This window comes from Tiliqua scincoides, chromosome 1, assembly GCF_035046505.1.
Source record: "Tiliqua scincoides isolate rTilSci1 chromosome 1, rTilSci1.hap2, whole genome shotgun sequence".
NCBI lineage: Eukaryota > Metazoa > Chordata > Lepidosauria > Squamata > Scincidae > Tiliqua > Tiliqua scincoides.
In genome coordinates, this window is record NC_089821.1 from 16,554,766 (window position 1) to 16,575,365 (window position 20,600).

Genomic DNA, 20,600 nt, shown 5'->3' on the forward strand with positions numbered 1-20,600 from the left:
GGGGAATGCGTTGGTGGTTTTCATTACAACTCTCATGTAATTTGAGCACTGTGTTCACTCACTCACAGCTCAATCCTAATCTCACCCCCGCCATTGGAATTAGCGTTCTGATGGCAAGGAATGCTTTACAGCTGTCACAGATGGCCTGCTGGAAGCATATGGAACTGTGCGCTACCAGCCTACCAGCAGTGAGACTGGAGTGGCCCTGGGAGGAGTGATGGCCAGGAGAAGGCCCACTAATGAAGAGAAGAAGGCAGGCAAAGTGGAATGGGGCAGGGGAGTGCAGAATGAGAGCAGTGGCAGGGCAGAGAGAGGGCTGATCAAGCCTAAGAAGGGGGCAGGTTTGGTGGCAGTGGCCACCCAATCCTAACCCCCTTCCTGGACTGGGGATGAAGGATATTGAAGCTGTCGCTGCTACTGATAGCCACCCCCCCCCAGCCTACCCTCAACATACCTCAGCTGAGTCCAATCACTGCCTCGGACTACCAACAGACCATGCATGCTGCCAACTTACCTGCTCTATCACAGTGTGCAGGTGGTTCTGGCATGACAGGAAACCACTGGCTGTTTCTGCCAGCAACTCCATCATGCACAATATCTGCACTGTTGCTAGGCCTTTTACAACATAATCCATAGGAATGGCTCATAAATGTGAAACAAAACCTTATGCATGTATACCTTAAGTACACAAACTATGGTATACATAGCAGGTCTGGCCCATTCATGAGGATAACTGGTCACTTCACGGAGCAGACTAGTAGGAGCACCTACTTCAGCCTCCTGTTCACCTCTAGTGATCCCCCTCCTCCTCCCACCTCCTGGATTGGAAAAGAACAAGGGGATAAAGCAGAGGTATAGGGGGAAAAGAGAGCAGTGGGCTAGATTATGGGGCTCCAAACGCAGCCTGCAGGCCAGATCCAACACTGAAATTATTGTTCCAGGTGGTGGTGAGGCCTGGAACCACAACAGTGGTGGGGCCTTACTATTACTCACGCCAGGGAGTCATTTACCCTGGGAAATCAGGGTACAGAGCCTTCTGGAGCAACATGCATTAGAAGTGGCTTCCTGGAGCAAGGCTCTGTGAAGATCAGGTGTAACAAAAGATGGCTGTGGGATAGAATGGTAAGACCTCACTACCTCCGTGTCCAGACCAGTAATACTGCTGCACCACTGTTTGGAGACTGCTAGGCTAGAGTGTTGGAGGAGTAGTGACTGACATGTCAGCAGGTAAGTGGTCAGCATATGGCATGCTGTGTCAAGCCACTGAAAGTCCTGGTGAACTATTTGTCTTGAATTATAGAGTACTCCTTCTAGAATGGCAACACTTTTCAGATTCCTCCCTTCCTTTTCATAGACCTGTCTGGGTAGAATTTCCTGAAGAACTGGAAACTTTTGGCATTGAAGATGAATATATGCTTGGTATGTTTTAAATGTTTCATGGATGAAGACATTATATAAAACATGGCAATTTTATAATTGGAAGATGTAGCAACAATGCCAGAAGAGCAGCATATATAGTACGTGGAGGAAAATGAGCTGCAGTTAGGCCTAATCCGGACGGCTCTGTTGTGGAATATTGCACTTTTTCCAGTCTTCAGTGGTCCAGCTGTGGGCTGGACAAGTTGCTTCTAATCTGCTTGGATGTGGAGGGTAAAGTAAGCACTAAAGCAATTTCCCATTGTTATGGGTGTGAAAGATGTCGATGGGTCCTTCCCTGGGACACTGACACTTTTGGAAAATGATAACAATGGAGTTGACTATCTATACAAGGGGGGGAAAAACCTGTGCAATTGATGAATGTTCAAATGTGGGGGGATAAATAGGATGATGGCTGGATCCCAAAGGATCTCCTCTATGGAGAACTCGTGCAAGGAAAGCGCCCTACAGGTAGACCACAGCTGCGATACAAGGACATCTGCAAGAGGGATCTGAAGGCCTTAGGGATGGACCTCAACAAGTGGGAAACCCTGGCCTCTGAGCGGCCCACTTGGAGGCAGGCTGTGCAGCATGGCCTTTCCCAGTTTGAAGAGACACTTGGCCAACAGTCTGAGGCAAAGAAGGAAGGCCCATAGCCAGGGAGACAGACCAGGGACAGACTGCACTTGCTCCCAGTGTGGAAGGGATTGTCACTCCCGGATTGGCCTTTTCAGCCACGCTAGACGCTGTGCCAGAACCACCTTTCAGAGCGTGATACCATAGTCTTTCGAGACTGAAGGTTGCCAATACAAAAATAGAGACATTTTTCATTGTGTGTTATGATGCTCTAGTATCCAGCAGTATAGTAACCGGAGAGAGTTCTTGAAGGCATGTGAGAGCTTCCTATTAGTCTTTCTCCCAACAATGTAGAAAAGGATTTGCTTTCAAGTCATTTTACTGTCTGATGAATAATTTGCCTCTCCTTGTAGATGCAGGTGAATTTAAATAATTTCTGCTAACAATGACCTCCACAGGAGGGTGGGTTTAGGGCCCAATCCTATGCAAGTTTTCAGCTCTGGTGTAGCCACAATGTAGCCCCATGGTAAGGAAACACATGTTCCCATACCTTGAGAAGGCCCCAGTGACTGCCCCTCCACCACAGGATGCAATGCACACCCCACTGACACAACCTCACCAGCACTGGAAAATGGTATAGGATTGGGCCCTTAGACTGCTATTCCAGTGCCAGTTCAGTCATGACATGAAGCTCACTGGTGAAGCTTGGCAAACACTATCTTTGAGCCTAACCTACTTCACACACTTGTGAGAAAAACATGGTTCTTTTTCTTGATTGCAAACCTTACAAGAAATCACTATCAGCCTTCGTCATCTCAGATTGAAACATTTCACCATTTTGGGTGCCATGGCTAGTGTACTAATATATTAATCAAATGAGATCTGTTTCTAAATGCGTAATAACATTTTTAAAAAATAAGTAAAATTGAACTCCTGGTAGAACTATCAGCAAATGGCAAATTGATATGTAATCTCACAGAGCAGCATCTCATTTCTTTCTATATTTTTGTAATTCAGGAAATGCTTTGCTGATCTGTCCAGTCACAGAACCAAAAGTCACAGCAGTCAGTGTCTTTCTGCCAGGCCAACAAGAGGTAAGAATCACTGATGTAAACTCCTTTTTTTTAAAATGAACCTTATGCAGGGGACTCTAGACCTGTTGGGCTACTAGACATTTCTGTATAGTTACATTAGCCATATAGATAGTATCATTGTAGCAACTAATCTAAACAAAAGCATGTTGCTTGATATTGCCTCTCAAGGCTTCTGTGCAGTACAAAAGAAGTAAATTACAAATCAGAGGGTTTCTTAAAAAAGATTAGCAAAAGCTAGAAATGGAATTGTGTGGCTGTGTCTGGTCCAACAAGAAGCTGATGGAACATACCTGAGTATACTTCTGTACTGCGAATCGTGGACTCTTCGCTCACAACAGGAGAGGAAACTGAATGCTTTCCACATGCGCTGCCTCCAATGCATTCTCGGCATCACCTGGCAGGACAAAGTTCCAAACAACACAGTCCTGGAACGTGCTGGAATCCCTAGCATGTATGCACTGCTGAAACAGAGACACCTGCGTTGGCTCAGTCATGTGAGAATGGATGATGGCCGGATCCCAAAGGATCTCCTCTATGGAGAACTCGTGCAAGGAAAGCGCCCTACAGGTAGACCACAGCTGCGATACAAGGACATCTGCAAGAGGGATCTGAAGGCCTTAGGAGTGGACCTCAACAAGTGGGAAACCCTGGCCTCTGAGCGGCCCGCTTGGAGGCAGGCTGTGCAGCATGGCCTTTCCCAGTTTGAAGAGACACTTGGCCAACAGTCTGAGGCAAAGAAGGAAGGCCCATAGCCAGGGAGACAGACCAGGGACAGATTGCACTTGCTCCCAGTGTGGAAGGGATTGTCACTCCCGAATCGGCCTTTTCAGCCACACTAGACGCTGTTCCAGAACCACCATTCAGAGCGCGATACCATAGTCTTTCGAGACTGAAGGTTGCCAACATGCATGCTCTTTTTTATGGCTTCAACTTCCCAGGTCATCCACCCTCAGAGGCCTGTGCAAGAATGTACAGGGAAATGTCCAGACAGCTTTTTGTTCACTATTCAGTCAGTGCTTAGGTTGATGTGCAGAATGGGCATTTGATCTTGACAATCAGTGTGATGCCTTTCTGGTGCACATTTTGTCCCAGAAATGCCTGTATTCAACAGCCTTGGTTTCTTGTTAGCTGCTGGGCTCAATATAAGGTGCTACTTTGAAGATTTAAAAGTTGCCATTGCCTTGGATATACCTTTACCTTTATTGGCATAACAGTAAGCAATTACGTACATACAAAGTCATAGCGCAGAGAAAAAAGGGCAACTCCTTATGAGGAACTCTAACAGGCCACACCAGCTAACATTTACATTTACTGTGTTACACAATATTACACAATAGGCTAGTCTGCATGTTGCGAAATTATCCTCTGGGCTCCAGATATTGCAGTCCTCCTTTGAATGACTAGTTGTAGATATATCGCTGTTGACTGCACAAGATCCTCACTCTTGGCTGCTAGTCAATCGCAAACAATATCTGTGTCCGATTTTTATAATTAATTAAATTAAATCTGGGGCTAAATACTTGGACTTACCTGCTGCAGGAAGCTTCTTTTCCAGTATAAAACACCTTATTTATTAAGATCAACAGGAGGAAGTTAAGAACAATCACAGGGAGAATCAGTATCCTTCTGTAGTTCCTCCAAGGCTATGACATGAGCTTTCTGCTATGATACACAAATATACATCACTGCTTATTTGGGGGTATTGATATTGCCAGTTGTACAACTTTTGTACAGCTACATTTTTAACACCTTTTCATGGATTTTGAAGGTTCTGCTGATACCTTATTAGTAGTATGGTCTCTCTCTCGCTCTTCTCTCATGTTTGTAGATATTTGTGAATTTTTTTCTATATTTGGCCTTCTATGAGGAGTTTCTGATGTTGTGGCCCACCTTGAATGTGGTGAGGAGGTGAAATAAGCATTTGTTAATGTGTAATTCATCCTTATTCACTTTCCTCTGTTGCAATGCAGATTTGGTATGACTTCCGAACATTTAAATGTATAGAAGGTAAAGGCATCGTGAAGATTCCAGTAACACTGGATCATGTAAGTTTGTGTTTTTATATCACTGACAAAAAAAGATTAATGTGTTTCATTGCATGATCTGCCTCATTTTAAAGGAGGCCTGATGTATTTAGATTCTTCTCTCCTTCTAATTGTAGATTCCAGTGATTCATCGTGGGGGGACCATTATACCACTAAAGACTTCTGTAGGCAAATCTACAGAATGGATGGCAGATGTCTCTTATGAACTGCGTGCTGCCCTTGATTATAAAGTAATGTGGAATTATATTTTATACACATTTTATAACTATTATATAATCTCTAGTCTGTTATCTGTTCTGACACTCAGTTTTATATCATTATGCAAGGGCTTTCTCTGTTGAGAGGCCTTCCAAGGAACCTGTCTGAAAGTACAGTATCCATGATGGATAGATGATGTAATTTTACACTGTGTTAAGATATATCATAAATAAGTTGCGTAACTCTACAGAGCTTTGTTAACTGTTTTCTGTTTAACCTGCTGTATAGGAGTCTGCAGTGGGGTTGCTCTACTTGGATGATGGCCATTCATTCCAATACCTCCATAAGAAGCAGTTCCTACTCAGGAAGTTCACCTTCCATGAGAATGTCTTCTCATCTAGGTAATACACACTGTAAGAGGAAGGGAAAAAAGGGATTCAGGTAGACCAGTGGTTTTCAAATGTTCCAGCACCAGGACCCGCTTTTTAAAATGACACTCTAATGCAGTGGTATTCAAACTGGGGCATTGCGACGCCCCAGCCTGAAGGACTGGGCCTCTGCCCCCTTAAGGGGCAGTCCCTGCAGTAGCCAGTCGGGGGTGCCTGCAGGGGGACCATGAGTGCCTGCAGGGCTCCCCAGCCTTCCAAAAGTGATACTGGAGTGATCGCACTTTCCGGAAATTGGAACATAAAAGCGTACTAGACCCAGCCTATCTTTCGACACCAACTGTATCTATCAGTCTAGGAACCAGCGATTGTTGCAAAGGGAGTAGGAAATGGTGCATTTTCTTCCTAACATGGCAATTGGCTACTGTCAGCCAGTTGGAAGGAAATGGTATTCAAGAGGTATCTTGAGATTAAAGCCAGCTCTACTCAAGGTTCACTGGATTTATGTGATTGGCTGAAAATGCCTCAGACTCAGCCGCAATTGGCTGAAAGTTTGAGAAGGAATTTATCAAAACTTTCAGCCAATTGCTGCTGAGAAGAAGGCCACAAAGTGGAACAAGTAAATGAGCCCTCCCTGTACTGAGAAGACTGTAGTAAACAAGTCTTATCACACGAGTCTGTGGCCAGCATGCCCTCCCTCTTGCCCAGACAGCTGCAGAGTCCTGAATGAAGAGCCATCTTGAAACTAGAGTCTCAGGCTGAGACACAAGCAGTGGGCAGCTATAAGATAACAAGGTTTAATTCATCAGTCACTTAACCTAGGTCACACAAAAATATTTAATTGATTAAATATCAATTTAATTCTGAAGTCTTTAAATGTATTTTTTTAATTTAATTTGAGTTGATTTCCTTTCTTCTTGGAGGGGCCAAGTCCCATTTGTCCCTAGGGGGGAACCTCCACTGCAAATAGCTGAGAGATGCTGTCCCACATGGCCCTGGTCTTGTCTGGCCCAGTCCAGGTGAAGTGATTGTACTCTGTATTCACAGTGTTTTGGGGGGAAAAAAATCAATGATTCTTTTTTCAATCAAATTCATGAAAAGAAGGAACCTCCCAGAGGACTGCATAATAAGAAAGATGAGAGAGGTTGGTGGGCATAAAGGGTATGATTTTTTTTTTGCTCAGCAAAACAACTAATCCTCTGACTCCAGCCCTTGGACCTTGTAGTGGCCCCTGTGTTAAGTGATGTTTGAGTAGCATGTCAGTATTCAACTAAAGTCGCTCACAGCACTTCACTGCTGTCAATCAGCCCAACCCTAGTTCATATCTTACTCCTATCCTGTTTTCACTTGATGAGTTCCTAAACCACTGTCTCAAGATAAGCTTGATGAAACAGCAGGAGATCCTTGATTTGAATACAGCTGCTTGGCCTCTTGATTCGAATTGGGATCATACCTTTTGAGGGGGTTGGCCATGATTCTCTGCACCCATTTTTGGATTTGAATGTCTCCCTTAAAGCCCCTATTTGCCCTACAGAGGAAAACAGATAAGTACTTGTATAATACGTGTATGTTTTACCTTGCCAGGCAAATAGCAGTTCCAGGAGATAGATCCAGTCAGATCCATAAATTGGGGGGTGGGGTTCAATCCCTCTGTCACTGCCACTGCCTTCAATCCAAATTGACTGCGCCAGCAGCGGGTATCTGATCATGTTTCTCCCTCGGTTCCATCTGCTTTTGACTTCAACTTCAGACCCACCCTCCCCATGTGCAATATGAAGATAATCATACCCACTTACCGTACATTAAACAGTTCTTACAATAATCTTATATAGGGAGGGGGGAAGGAAGAAATGTGATCCCCAGGATCCCCAAGTGGGATGGAAGGGGGGTTTTTTACTCACCAGTATCCAGTGCTGGAGTCTTGGGGGTTCTGGGGCAGTTCGTAGAGCGAGGAAAACTGGAAGTGCCCTTTTTTCCTATTTTTAACAAGTTTGGAGGTGCAGAGAGCCTTGCAGAGGGCTCCCCGATCCCCCAGGACTATGGCTCTGGGGACTGGTAAATAAAACTCCTGCTATCCCCAGCAGCAGCACAATCCTGAGGATCGTGTTGCTGCCACAGCCACTCCCCCACATGTGTTAATAGTGCTCCCAACTCCATTTTAGGAGTTTGGGAAGTGCTGTGCTAGAGGCATGTTAGCAATGTCACTTCCTACTATTTTCTACTGGAAAAAATAAAATATAGCCTATATTTTTCCAAATAACTTTACTGGGTTTATAGAACATAAATATGTGCTAACTATACATGCTGTGTGAAGCAGTTGTTTTAATATATGTGTTAGGTTCTACCTCTTCCTGCCTCCAGGTGCGCTGATGAAAATGGACAATTCTGTACAAAATGCATAGTTGAACAGATAGTGCTCTTGGGAGTTAAAAAGCAACCTTCATTTGTGACAGCCAGCATTCACGGTAAGAGACAGAAACATCTTACATTTCACCATACTGTTTTTTTTTAGCATGTTGCCAAAATAAAAGTGGATGTATAAAACAAAACAAAATCAATTGACCTAAAGCAGTGGTTCCCAACCTTTGTTGGGAAGCTACCCCATTAAGGAGGGTAGCTACCCACCTGGTGACCCATAATGCCAGTACAGCACTTCCAGGTTTTGCTGCCACTACTGTCACTGCCACCAATTGCAAGTAAAAAAAACCGGTTTTGCGAAGGCAGAGCACAATCACTGCGCTTTCACTTTTAGAAGGCTGGGGAGCCCTGTAGATGGTTGCCAGGGCTCCTCATTTCCCCCGGAGGCTACTGCAGGGACTGGTGAGTACCTGCCAGTCCCTGCAGCCCCCTTAGTGACACAATCCTGGGGACCACGTCGCTGCCTCCACCCGCCCCCGCAAGAACTTACTGTGGTTCAAACTCTCCTAGAGAGTTTGAGAACTGCTGAACTAGGGTTTTGCTCTTAGCAGCATGTGAGCCTTCAATATATTCCTGTGTGTGAGTGGATTTAATGTATTTGTTTTTAATTCTGTTGAAATTCAGATGGAAAAGACAAAGCAGTGGCTTTCACATATGATGCCAAAAGTTCTGTACTGACTCTTCAAAACCTTTCATTAAATGTTGGCGTTGACTGGGAGCTTCAAATCAAGTGAGAGAAGAAACTGCAGCTTCAGAGAAATGGATAAAGAGCTGAAAAATAATAGTTTTGGTCAACACAACCTGCTGCTTTGAATGGGACCTTTTGAAACAGATAAATCATAAGCATTTGCAGACTAGATTTCTATGGTTTCAAATTTGTTAAGGTTCAGAATATTCTACTTGAATTACAACGGGCCAATTCAACTCTTCTATTGAGAGTGGCTTGTTTCCAGAATTTTTAGGTTCCGGAGCAAATGTTGCCTCACATAGCTGCATGTAAACATCTGGAATTAGCCATAGGTTTGTGCTTCAACTGACTTTTTTTTTTAAAGACTTCCACTCTAAATTTTCTGTTTCTTGACATCACGAACATAAGAGCCCCACTGAATCAGGCCAAAGGCCCATCTAGTCCAGCTTGCTGTGTCTCACAGTGGCTGACCAGATGGCTCAGGGAGCACACAAGACAAAATACCCACTTTTTTATTAGTTTATTAGCGTAGTGAAGGTTTCAGACAAAGAAACAGCCTAGAACAGCAATTTTCAACCTTTTTCATCTCAGGCACACTGAGAAGGTACTAAAATTGTCAAGGCACACCATCCGTTTTTTGACCATTGAAAGGCACATCATGCTGCTGGTAGGGGTCTCCAAACCCCCAATTGCCCTACTAATAAATGACCCTCCCCAAAGTCCCACAGCACACTTGCGGACCATTTGTGGCACACCTGTGTGCCACAGCACAGTGGCTGAATATTGCTGGCCTAGAAGATGCTCTATCACAGTGTTTCACCAACAAGGGAGTTTGGAACACTGTAAGTAGTTGTGGGGAAGGGGGGAAGGCAGCATTTCAGTCCCCAGAATCACTCTGCTGCAGGGGATAGGAAAGGGGTTTTCTACTTACTTGCAGCCAGTGTGGCAGTCCTGGGCAATCTGGGGGGGTGCAGGGAGCCCTCCATAGGGCTCCCCGTGCCTACAAGAGAGTGTAAAAAAGAAAAAAGGGCACTTCCAGTTTTTGCTATCAGTTGGCGCTTCCATTTTTTTTCTTTTTTACACACTTTTGCAGCCCTGTGGAGGGCTCTCCAGGCCCCTAGGACTACAGCACTGGCTGCAAGTAAGTAGAAAACCGTCCTCCCGTCCCCGGCAGCAGCGCAATCCTGCAGATCATGTGGCTGCTTCCCCCCTGTCCCTTAAAGGAACATTGGCCAGTGCTTCCCAGGCTGGTGGGTGGCGACCCACCAGTTTGGGAACCCACTGCTCTGTCAAGTTCACCCAGTGATGTAGTGGTAAATTTTAAAGTGCCAGAACTCATCATGACATACCCTGCTAAAACTACAGTAACAATACCAGCAGCAGGTTCAATATCAACTTTAAATTTTTTCATTACAGTGTTTTCTTCTGTCGCTTATTTCTGCATTGAAATATATTATACTTCATTGAAAGATGTTGTTCATTCCAAACACTTGGAGAGTGGGTTGCATTTGGTGTAAAACTGTATAAAAATTGAAAAATGGAATGTAAGTATTCCAAATAAATATAAAAGGTTTATTAGTTTTAGCCTAGGCATGTTTACTCAGAGGAAGTCTCACTGTGACCTATAGGATTTACTTCCAGGGAAATTTGCATAGGACTGTATGTTAAATGTAGTAACAGTTGTATTCAGTCTCTCAGGGAACCCTTGCAAAAGACAATAGAGTAAACATTAATGTATGCCCCTAGGCAAATTTCTTTTCCTCCTGCTGGGGCTAATGGTTCTCTCTACTAAAGTTGTTTTGAAAAAGTTTCAAAGGCAGTGTCTGAGTTTTCCTGCTGGTAATATCATAGTTCTTGAAGTAGAAGTTTTGGAGCTCTGCTTTCTCTTAATTACACCGTTGCATTCATCAATATAAAATTTGTCTTACAAGACTATCTTGATAGAATTATGGAGACTGTTTTTATAATCTCCATTGAGTTCTTGCATAGAGAAACTGATCCAGAAGACAAAAAAAATCCAGGAGAGATTTTACATACATAAAAATATGTAAGAGAGAAATAAAAGCTTGGTTGAACTGTTTATCAGTTAAATTGACTGTTGACACACATAACTGTGTCAGTGCTTCCAATTTATCAGAACAACCCAAATGAGTCATATAAGGAATATGGTATTGTATGGTAAGGGAGTTCATTATATCATTTAAGGATCAGGAAGTTTTTAACTTTGTTTTGTTGAGAACATTGATCTTCAGTCTATAAAGTATAAAAGACTTTGCCAAATAGAAGTGCATGTCTTATAAAATGATATATAACTTGCTACAATGGAATATTTTTTGACTGCAAGAAGGAGCTCAGTTGCCACCCTTGCTTACAAGGGTGTTCTTGTTTTGGTTGGTTCTATATTTTGGGTGGTTGTCCAGAACATTAGAACCCATGAAACATAATAGATGCCCCATAGCTTAACTATGTAGGCTAGAGCTGGGTTGCCTTCACAACCCAACTTTACAATCAGCCTCCCTGTTCTCTTGCTTGTGTTTGACATAAATTAAAAAACCAGGGAAGTGCTTTTTCTATGATGGCCCCCACAGCTTTAGAACTTTGTCCCTGGGGAAGTTCATCAGATCCCCTCTCTGTCAAGATCCATCAATTACACAAGGGTTTAGATCAATGATGTTCAACCTTTTTCGTCTCATGGCACACTGATGAGGTACTAAAATTGTCAAGGCACACCATCAGTTTTTGGACAATTGACAAGGCACAGCTTGCTGTTGGTAAGGGGCTCATATCTCCAATGGTCCTATTAATAAATGGCCCTCCACCAAACTCCCTCGGCACACCTGGGGACCATTTGTGGCACACCAGTGTGCTACAGCACAGTGTTTGAAAATGGCTGGTTTAGACCAATACCTGTTAGCTTTTATTTTAAGAGGCTGCTTTTATTTTAAGATTCCACTAAATCCAGGAGGGTGCCTGCATGGCTAACCAGCCAAGTTAGAGAGGCTGTGAAGGGCAAGGAAGCTTCCTTCCGTAAATGGAAGTCTTGCCCTAATGAGGAGAATAAAAAGGAACATAAACTGTGGCAAAAGAAATGTAAAAAGGTGATATGGGAGGCCAAGACAGACTATGAGGAACGCATGGCCAGCAACATTAAGGGGAATAATAAAAGCTTCTTCAAATATGTTAGAAGCAGGAAACCCGCCAGAGAAGCGGTTGGCCCTCTGGATGGTGAGGGAGGGAAAGGGGAGATAAAAGGAGACTTAGAGATGGCAGAGAAATTAAATGAGTTCTTTGCATCTGTCTTCACGGCAGAAGACCTCGGGCAGATACCACTGCCCGAACAGCCCCACCTAACCGAGGAGTTAAGTCAGATAGAGGTTAAAAGAGAAGATGTTTCAGACCTCATTGATAAATTAAAGATCAATAAGTCACCGGGCCCTGATGGCATCCACCCAAGGGTTATTAAGGAATTGAAGAATGAAGTTGCAGATCTCTTGACTAAGGTATGCAACTTGTCCCTCAAAACGGCCACGGTGCCAGAAGATTGGAGGATAGCAAATGTCACGCCTATTTTTAAAAAGGGAAAGAGGGGGGACCCGGGAAACTATAGGCCGGTCAGCCTAACATCCATACCGGGTAAGATGGTGGAATGCCTCATCAAAGATAGGATCTCAAAACACATAGACGAACAGGCCTTGCTGAGGGAGAGTCAGCATGGCTTCTGTAAGGGTAAGTCTTGCCTCACAAACCTTATAGAATTCTTTGAAAAGGTCAACAGGCATGTGGATGCGGGAGAACCCGTGGACATTATATATCTGGACTTTCAGAAGGTGTTTGACTCGGTCCCTCACCAAAGGCTACTGAAAAAACTCCACAATCAGGGAATTGGAGGACAGGTCCTCTCGTGGATTGAGAACTGGTTGGAGGCCAGGAAGCAGAGAGTGGGTGTCAATGGGCAATTTTCACAATGGAGAGAGGTGAAAAGCGGTGTGCCCCAAGGATCTGTCCTGGGACCGGTGCTTTTCAACCTCTTCATAAATGACCTGGAGACAGGGTTGAGCAGTGAAGTGGCTAGGTTTGCAAACGACACCAAACTTTTCTGAGTGGTGAAGACCAGAAGTGATTGTGAGGAGCTCCAGAAGGATCTCTCCAAACTGGCAGAATGGGCAGCAAAATGGCAGATGCGCTTCAATGTCAGTAAGTGTAAAGTCATGCACATTGGGGCAAAAAATCAAAACTTTAGATATAGGCTGATGGGTTCTGAGCTGTCTGTGACAGATCAGGACAGAGATCTTGGGGTGGTGGTGGACAGGTCGATGAAAGTGTCGACCCAATGTGCGGCGGCAGTGAAGAAGGCCAATTCTATGCTTGGGATCATTAGGAAGGGTATTGAGAACAAAACGGCTAGTATTATAATGCCGTTGTACAAATCTATGGTAAGGCCACACCTGGAGTATTGTGTCCCGTTCTGGTCGCCGCATCTCAAAAAAGACATAGTGGAAATGGAAAAGGTGCAAAAGAGAGCGACTAAGATGATTACGGGGCTGGGGCACCTTCCTTATGAGGAAAGGCTACGGCGTTTGGGCCTCTTCAGCCTAGAAAAGAGATGCTTGAGGGGGGACATGATTGAGACATACAAAATTATGCAGGGAGTGGATAGGGAGGTGCTCTTTACACTCTCACATAATACCAGAACCAGGGGACATCCACTAAAATTGAGTGTTGGGCGGGTTAGGACAGACAAAATAAAATATTTCTTTACTCAGCGTGTGGTCGGTCTGTGGAACTCCTTGCCACAGGATGTGGTGCTGGCGTCTAGCCTAGACGCCTTTAAAAGGGGATTGGACAAGTTTCTGGAGGAAAAATCCATTATGGGGTACAAGCCATGATGTGTATGCGCAACCTCCTGATTTTAGAAATGGGTTAAGTCAGAATGCCAGATGTAGGGGAGGGCACCAGGATGAGGTCTCTTGTTATCTGGTGTGCTCCCTGGGGCATTTGGTGGGCCGCTGTGAGATACAGGAAGCTGGACTAGATGGGCCTATGGCCTGATCCAGTGGGGCTGTTCTTATGTTCTTATGCTGCATTTATCTCTGCATTTATATTGTTAATTGTTCTTAGCCACCCTGTGGGAACTTTGTCTTGAAAAGCAAGATATAAACCTTTAATTAAATAAATATTTTTCAGTGCCTCTGAATTCTGTAATCTCTCTTCCTCATCATGTTCTGAATCTGAAAAAGGTCACAGGAAACTTTTTTCTTTCTGCAAAGCTGGTTTCTGTATAATCATCGATTTGCTAGCTTTCTAAATGACTCCACCCTCCTAGCTCCATTGTGTTGATGACTCTCTCACCCCTGCTGGTCTTATATACCACAGAGCATTCACACAGTCATCAGGTATTTCAGTTCTTTCTTCTGAATAGTGGCCCGTACTCAGTGGCGTCACTAGGGTTTCTGTTACCCAGTGCAGAGACATCACCCCTACGATGGACCACCTACCATGCAGTGGGCAGCATAAACCCCTGGTGGTGGGCGTGGTGATGTACCATCACTCCGCCTCTGCTTTTTTTTTTTGCTATAACTTTTGATAGAATAGAGATATTTCAATGCAGTTTGTTTCATTGCATTCTGCAATGCATTCCAGAACCCCTAGTGGATAAAAAAAAACAGTGGAAAAATAGATTTAAAGACCCACTGCTTCTAATGGAATAAGGTTGTGTCTCGACATCTGCAGGGTAATACCATAAACTGCTTTTATTTAACACATTTTAACAAGATTAAAAAGTGCATCCCTGTACAATTGTGGTTTAAAACAGGTTCTCTTAACTGTTGGAGAGAAGCAGTCAGCAATTAGAACCCCTGCTTTTGCCTGGCTAAGCTGAAGAATGGCATGATCACTTGCATCACTAACAGTAAGAAAAGCAGTTTTTTAAAAAAATGTGATTTTAAGGCAGTGGATTTTTCCTCTTCTCCAGGGATCAGCACATTCCTTCTCATTTGCAGTGGCCATGCATGTTGAGTCAAATCTGTGTATAAAAAATCCATGTATAACAAGGTTGGACTTGTTTTTAAAAATACCAAGATTTTAAAAATTTTAGTGTGTAGTGGTGTCAGCCCCTCATGCATGTCACCTGGTACAGCCTGCATCCCCCACACCTCCCAGTGATGCCTCTTTTACACCAAAAACTTCTGTTTTACTATATGATTTTAACAGACATTCTCAATAGGATGAGTCACTGTTACTTAGTGTACTCTAGGCTTAAACATGTATGTATAAAGTGGTCTCTCACCCAAAGTTTTTCTGCCTGGAAATGAATGTGTTTTTCAGGTAAATCCTGAAATGAGAGACAGAATTTGTTGCATGCTAAAATGGCTCTGTCAGACTTTTTCTTCAGAAAAAGAAGGGGGGAAAGAAACTGCTGCAGGTGGGACAAAGTGCTCTGAATCAATGGGGCGAATGTTTTTCATATTTGTCACTGTGCATAGAATGAGTCAAGTAAATGCCAAATGCATTTCCTCCTATGCCTTCACAGTACTTAATTCCACCTGTTGTCCACTGTCCATTCCCTGTTCATCCGCCTTGCCTTTCTGTAGAGAGAATGTCAAGCAGAGCCAAGATTTAAGACAAATTGCTATCACTGCATTTTAAGTTGCTGCCTGTAATTGATCCACCCAAGTGTACTTTCCCAGGAATGTTAAGATCTCTCTCACTTATTCCATGGAACTATTTTGAGGACAGTGTATAGCATACACTTCTGTGTGCAGGCCGTGCAGCATGAAACCTGGATGTTTGATAATCTTGATTTGTTTTAAATGCAAATTTTTACTCTCTTGGTTGTAAAATCAGTTCTGAAGTAGGGGAGCAAGATCGGCCCAATCCAAATAGGCCTCAGCGCCAGTGCTGGGTATATTTAGCATACTGTGTGCCTTTTTAGCATTTAGGACCTTCTTAACTAACACAAAGATGTAGCAGCCACATGTCAGTGTAAGGTATGGCCAAGGAGAGATCATAGCAACCAAGGCAAACTGCTTAGACTTGCCTAATATATAGAATATCTAGCAATGCAAATGACTGGCTTGACCTATAAAAAGTTAATTTAAAGATAACTTGCCCCCAGTTCAAAGTATTTATGATACACAATAATAGTAATCAATACAAAATAGTTATGGTGATAACTTTTATTGATCTGGGTTATTGTGGGAGAATCTATATATTTCTTGACATATGACATATTTGTAACACAACCAAGGTTAGTCTTCTTTAAAAAAAATATTTTGTATAAGCTGAGTCTATGCAAGTTAACTTGGAAGCAAGTGCTTCTTCTGAGTTCAATCAAGCCTACTTCTAAGTAAACATGGAATCAGCTCTGCCAGATTCAGAACCCTGCATCAGGCCTCTTGGTCTGACATGGAACTCAATTACTCTGCACCAGCTAAATAGCCAACACAAAGTCGAGTAGCCTCATTACAGGGCTACTTTCATAAGAACATAAGAAGAGCCCCGCTGGACCAGGCCAAGGGCCCATCTAGTCCAGCTTCCTGTATCTCACAGTGGCCCACCAAATGCCCCAGGGAGCACACCAGATAACAAGAGACCTGCAAGGCTTCCTGGGAATTGTAGTTTAAGAACATAAGAACAGCCCCACTGGATCAGGCCATAGGCCCATCTAGTCCAGCTTCCTGTATCTCACAGCGGCCCAGCAAATGCCAGAGGGAACACACAATTCAACAGAACATGTTTCCTTACATGGGGGAAGGGGACGACTGTCCCCCCCAGGAGCCGGCAGTGGCTATCCAGTGCACTCAGGATGCTGTAGCAGCCATTTTGGCACTGCTGCAGCCCAGTGCTACAGGCAGCTCAGGATCAGGCTGTTAGAGCCCAATCCTATCTCCTACCATAGTGTAGCATGCATGCACACCATGGTGGTGCATACTACATGCTATGATAGGGGGCCAATCAGGAGACCTGCAAGAGGTAAGGGAAAATATTTTTCTTCTGATGATCTATGGGTATCCTTGGACCTATGTGAGCTATACAGTATAGCTGGTATAGGTCCATGGAGAGCCAGGGGGCAGATTGCAAAATGGGGGATAGGATCTAATATGTGTAACTGCCCCCAGACCCACCCTCTCTTCCCAGCACACCTCCTGCTCCTTCCACAAAACATCCCATTACATCCCTTTCTGACCTACTGCCCACTCCCACTGCAAATGTACTTCCTCCAGCAGTGGCTGAGTGTTCCAGTGCCACATACATGCAGTCACTAGCCATTCATGCCAACAGCCCCACTGCAGGCATTGTTGCTGTGTCTGCATTAAGAACAGACCCACTGGATCAGGCCATGGGCCCATCTAGTCCAGCTTCCTGCATCACACAGCAGCCCAACAAATGCCCCAGGGAGCACACCAGATAACAAGAGACCTGCATCCTGGTGCCCTCCCTTGCACTGGCATTCTGACATAGCCCATTTCTAAAATCAGGAGCTGGCACAGTGGGAGATGTGAAACAGCCCCTGAAAAAACCAATAGAAGTTGGGGCCAGACCCCTGCTTTGGGAAACTGTTCTGTCCAGTTCAATGAACATAAGAACAGAACATAAGAACAGCCCCACTGGATCAGGCCATAGGCCCATCTAGTCCAGCTTCCTGCACCTCACAGTGGCCCAACAAATGCCTCAGGGAACACACCAGATAACAAGAGACCTGCATCCTGGTGCCCTCCCTTGCATCTGGCATTCTGACATAGCCCATTTCTAAAATCAGGAGGTTGCACATACACATCATGGCTTGTAACCCGTAATGGATTTTTCCTCCAGAAACTTTTCCAATCCCCTTCTAAAGGTATGTAGGCCAGATGCCATCACAACATCCTGTGGCAAGGAGTTCCACAGACCAACCACATGCTGAGTAAAGAAATATTTTCTTTGGTCTGTCCTAACTCTCCCAACACTCAATTTTAGTGGATGTCCCCTGTTTCTGGTGTTGTGTGAGAGGGAAAAGAGCATCTCTCTGCCCTTCCCAAGCATAATTTTTCATGTTGAAGGGCGCAAACCTAACCGACTTTCCAGCACTGGCATAGCTGTGCCAGTGGGGCATGTGCTGCATCCTGCAATTGGGGAGCAGTCATGGATGCCTCCTGAAGGTAGGGCAATGTTTGTTCCCTTCAATTGCATTGCCCTTATGTCAGTACTGGAAAATACTGGTACTGTATTGTACCGTTACTATACTGGTACTGGTACTGGTACAGTACTGGTTAGGATTGCGGCCTCAATCATGTCCCCCCTCAGGTGCCTCTTTTCTAGGCTGAAGAGGCTCAAATGCTGAAGCCTTTCCTCATTAGTCTTTCCTTTTTATTCCTTTTTATTCCTTTTTATTGCCAATGGAGATGCTAGTTCCATCAGTGGAAGGCGCCCATAGGATTAGGCCCTTAGTATATTACTTTGAAAGTTTGGTAGCAAAAGAAATCAGGAAAGAACAGTAGCCAAAAATCAGCCAGTTTGCAAAATGTAGTCATCAGTGCTGTTCAAAGACTGCACCCATCTGAATCTCCTGTGTACTTGCATAGCAATTAGCTCACCACATTTCCGTCTAGGATTTCTCTTTGCACTGCTGCCAGGACATGTCTCACCAAAGTTCAAATTTATTGCTGCGTCAGAATAAACCAGGAATCGAGTTGTAAAATATGAATAAAGGAAAACAAATGTTGCAAATAAAGTGTCTGCAACTCACGCTGCTTGAAAACATTCATGGTGAACTCTCTGAGGACAAAAGAACTCTTCATGGCCTCTCTGAGCAGGAGTGACAACACACTGGAGCAGGCTGGTCTTAGACAGCTGCTTTTAGGAGACTTTAGAGAACAGCTGGTGCTTCTCAGATGCTTCTCAATGTGTTTAGGGAATCATTAAGTTATTCTGAATCAGGAAATGGGAGTTCGGTTTTTAACAACTATTAGGTTTGAGATTAATATATTAGTGGGCGTTTCATTCAAAGGACTTCCTTGAGTATAAAACCAGGATTCCATTCATCAAAACCATTTTGCCTGACTTCAGATTCACCCATAGATAGAGACATCATGGAAATGAATGACAGCGCATACAAAATGTATACATTCATAATTGTATGGATGTACATAATTATATGCCCAACCTGATTCCTGTCCCAAATTGCCCCCAAACTCTTCTTATTAGGTTGCATATTTGCATCTATTTTCTCTTGGCATTTTTCCATGTCACTGCCCTAACTGTGTGAACGCTGAATATGAATGATTGAATATGAGCAATTAGTTAAAAAATATTACATGTATGATTTTTGCATACATGGAAACTTCATAAACATTTTAGCTATTCTTCTTTGTAAAGAGAGTTTTAGCAAGAAATCTTTTAAAGCAATCAAGAAATTTGCAGTAAGTGGTATATTTTGCTACTGGAGGGGTAAAAAAGTTACTTCAGCCAGCCTTCCCATTCCAGTCCTTCTGAAAGAATCGACACTGAATGCAAATCTTTCTTTCTCCCTTCCTCCACCAGCACTCTCCCTAAGAGTTTATTTTTAGTTTTCGAAGCTGCAACCTTTACAGAGCATGCCATTGGCATGTTCGCTCATACACACACAAACCTGACAGCAGAAGTTACCCAACAATTCCTCTTGCTTACTTCTTCCTGATGAGATGAGGATTTTGACATCAGCCAGTAGAATGACTAGCCAGCATTAGCTCTGGGTGATAGACTCAGCTCTTAGAGGTTTGTCATATATTTGCTTGTGAAGAAAAGGAAGAGAGCGTGCTGTGCCTGTGAAATATTTTGCGCGGCAGTTTCCTCTTTTCTGCCGCTTCCCTCCTGGCCGCAAGCTCTTCCTTAATTTTTGTTGCTGTTAAATTGCAACATTTGCTTCAATCCACCCTCCATGCCATCGACCGCCAATGCCCCTGTGGGTCACCAGCATGCTAGCACTACTTCTGAACCGGGTGGAGGTACAGGCGGGATCTACTCTGCTATCCTCAGCCGCAACCAACCCATCATAGGAGTAAAGGAAAAGACCTTTCATGAGCTCCATAAGAAATGCCTTCAAAAGAAGATTCTGTATGAGGATCCTGACTTCCCAGCAAATGATGCCTCTCTCTTCTTCAGTCAAAAGCTTCCATTCAAATTTCAGTGGAAGAGACCACCTGTAAGTAGGCTTCTTAGTCCATTTAAAACGTTGATCATATTTAATATTGTAACGATAAGCCAATTTTCCTTTCATTTAGACCAGGGGTGCTCAAACTTTCAACTTTAGGGATGCTGGACCTTTAACAAGTGTATAGAAGAGAGAATTTCAGCAGGTGCAACTTGTCATCCCACAGATGAAATTATCTCTCCTACACAATTTTAAAGGTCCAGGGTCCCTAAAGTTGAAAGTTTGAGCACCCCTGATTTAGACTATGTCTCTCCAAATGCTGTCCTTCAAGAGAATGTTATCCTTTTACTTTGGAGAATGGACAGAAATTGACCATTCTAGATAGCAATGTATCGATATGAAAAAGAGCACCTGGAAAACAACATGATAGGGAATGGGGACCAACTGTTCCTTCACTCTTGTAAAAGTGCCTTTTAATCTGCTTTGATTTTATCTGAATGCATTTTGTTTTCAAACACTGTTGTCACTCAGTTCTCATGGTACAAGGTGTGGAACTCAATGCCACTCCCACAGTTGGCTCATCAGTGGCAAAGACAGTGCTTGGAACATGCAAGATTTTATTCTTTGGAAAATGCCATTCTTTTAACCACCCCCAGCCCAGTCAATGATTGC

At 43.8% G+C, this 20,600-nt stretch overlaps 2 protein-coding genes across 2 annotated transcripts in view; both read left to right on the top strand.

Moving 5' to 3' along the window:
- Positions 1-9,952, top strand: part of GANC (glucosidase alpha, neutral C) — a 40,840-nt gene extending 30,888 nt beyond the window's left edge. Inside the window, exons 18-24 of the mRNA XM_066613933.1 lie at positions 1,355-1,419; positions 3,010-3,086; positions 5,057-5,131; positions 5,248-5,361; positions 5,618-5,730; positions 8,077-8,180; positions 8,758-9,952. Of these exons, the coding sequence (XP_066470030.1) occupies positions 1,355-1,419; positions 3,010-3,086; positions 5,057-5,131; positions 5,248-5,361; positions 5,618-5,730; positions 8,077-8,180; positions 8,758-8,867 (658 nt within the window). The 3' untranslated portion in view covers positions 8,868-9,952. The remainder of the gene's footprint in view (positions 1-1,354; positions 1,420-3,009; positions 3,087-5,056; positions 5,132-5,247; positions 5,362-5,617; positions 5,731-8,076; positions 8,181-8,757) is intronic.
- A 9,500-nt stretch (positions 9,953-19,452) lies between these two features.
- The window catches only part of CAPN3 (calpain 3), a 37,956-nt gene continuing 36,808 nt past the window's right edge, over positions 19,453-20,600 (top strand). The window contains exon 1 of the mRNA XM_066630953.1: positions 19,453-19,979. Within this exon, the coding sequence (XP_066487050.1) occupies positions 19,716-19,979 (264 nt within the window). The 5' untranslated portion in view covers positions 19,453-19,715. The remainder of the gene's footprint in view (positions 19,980-20,600) is intronic.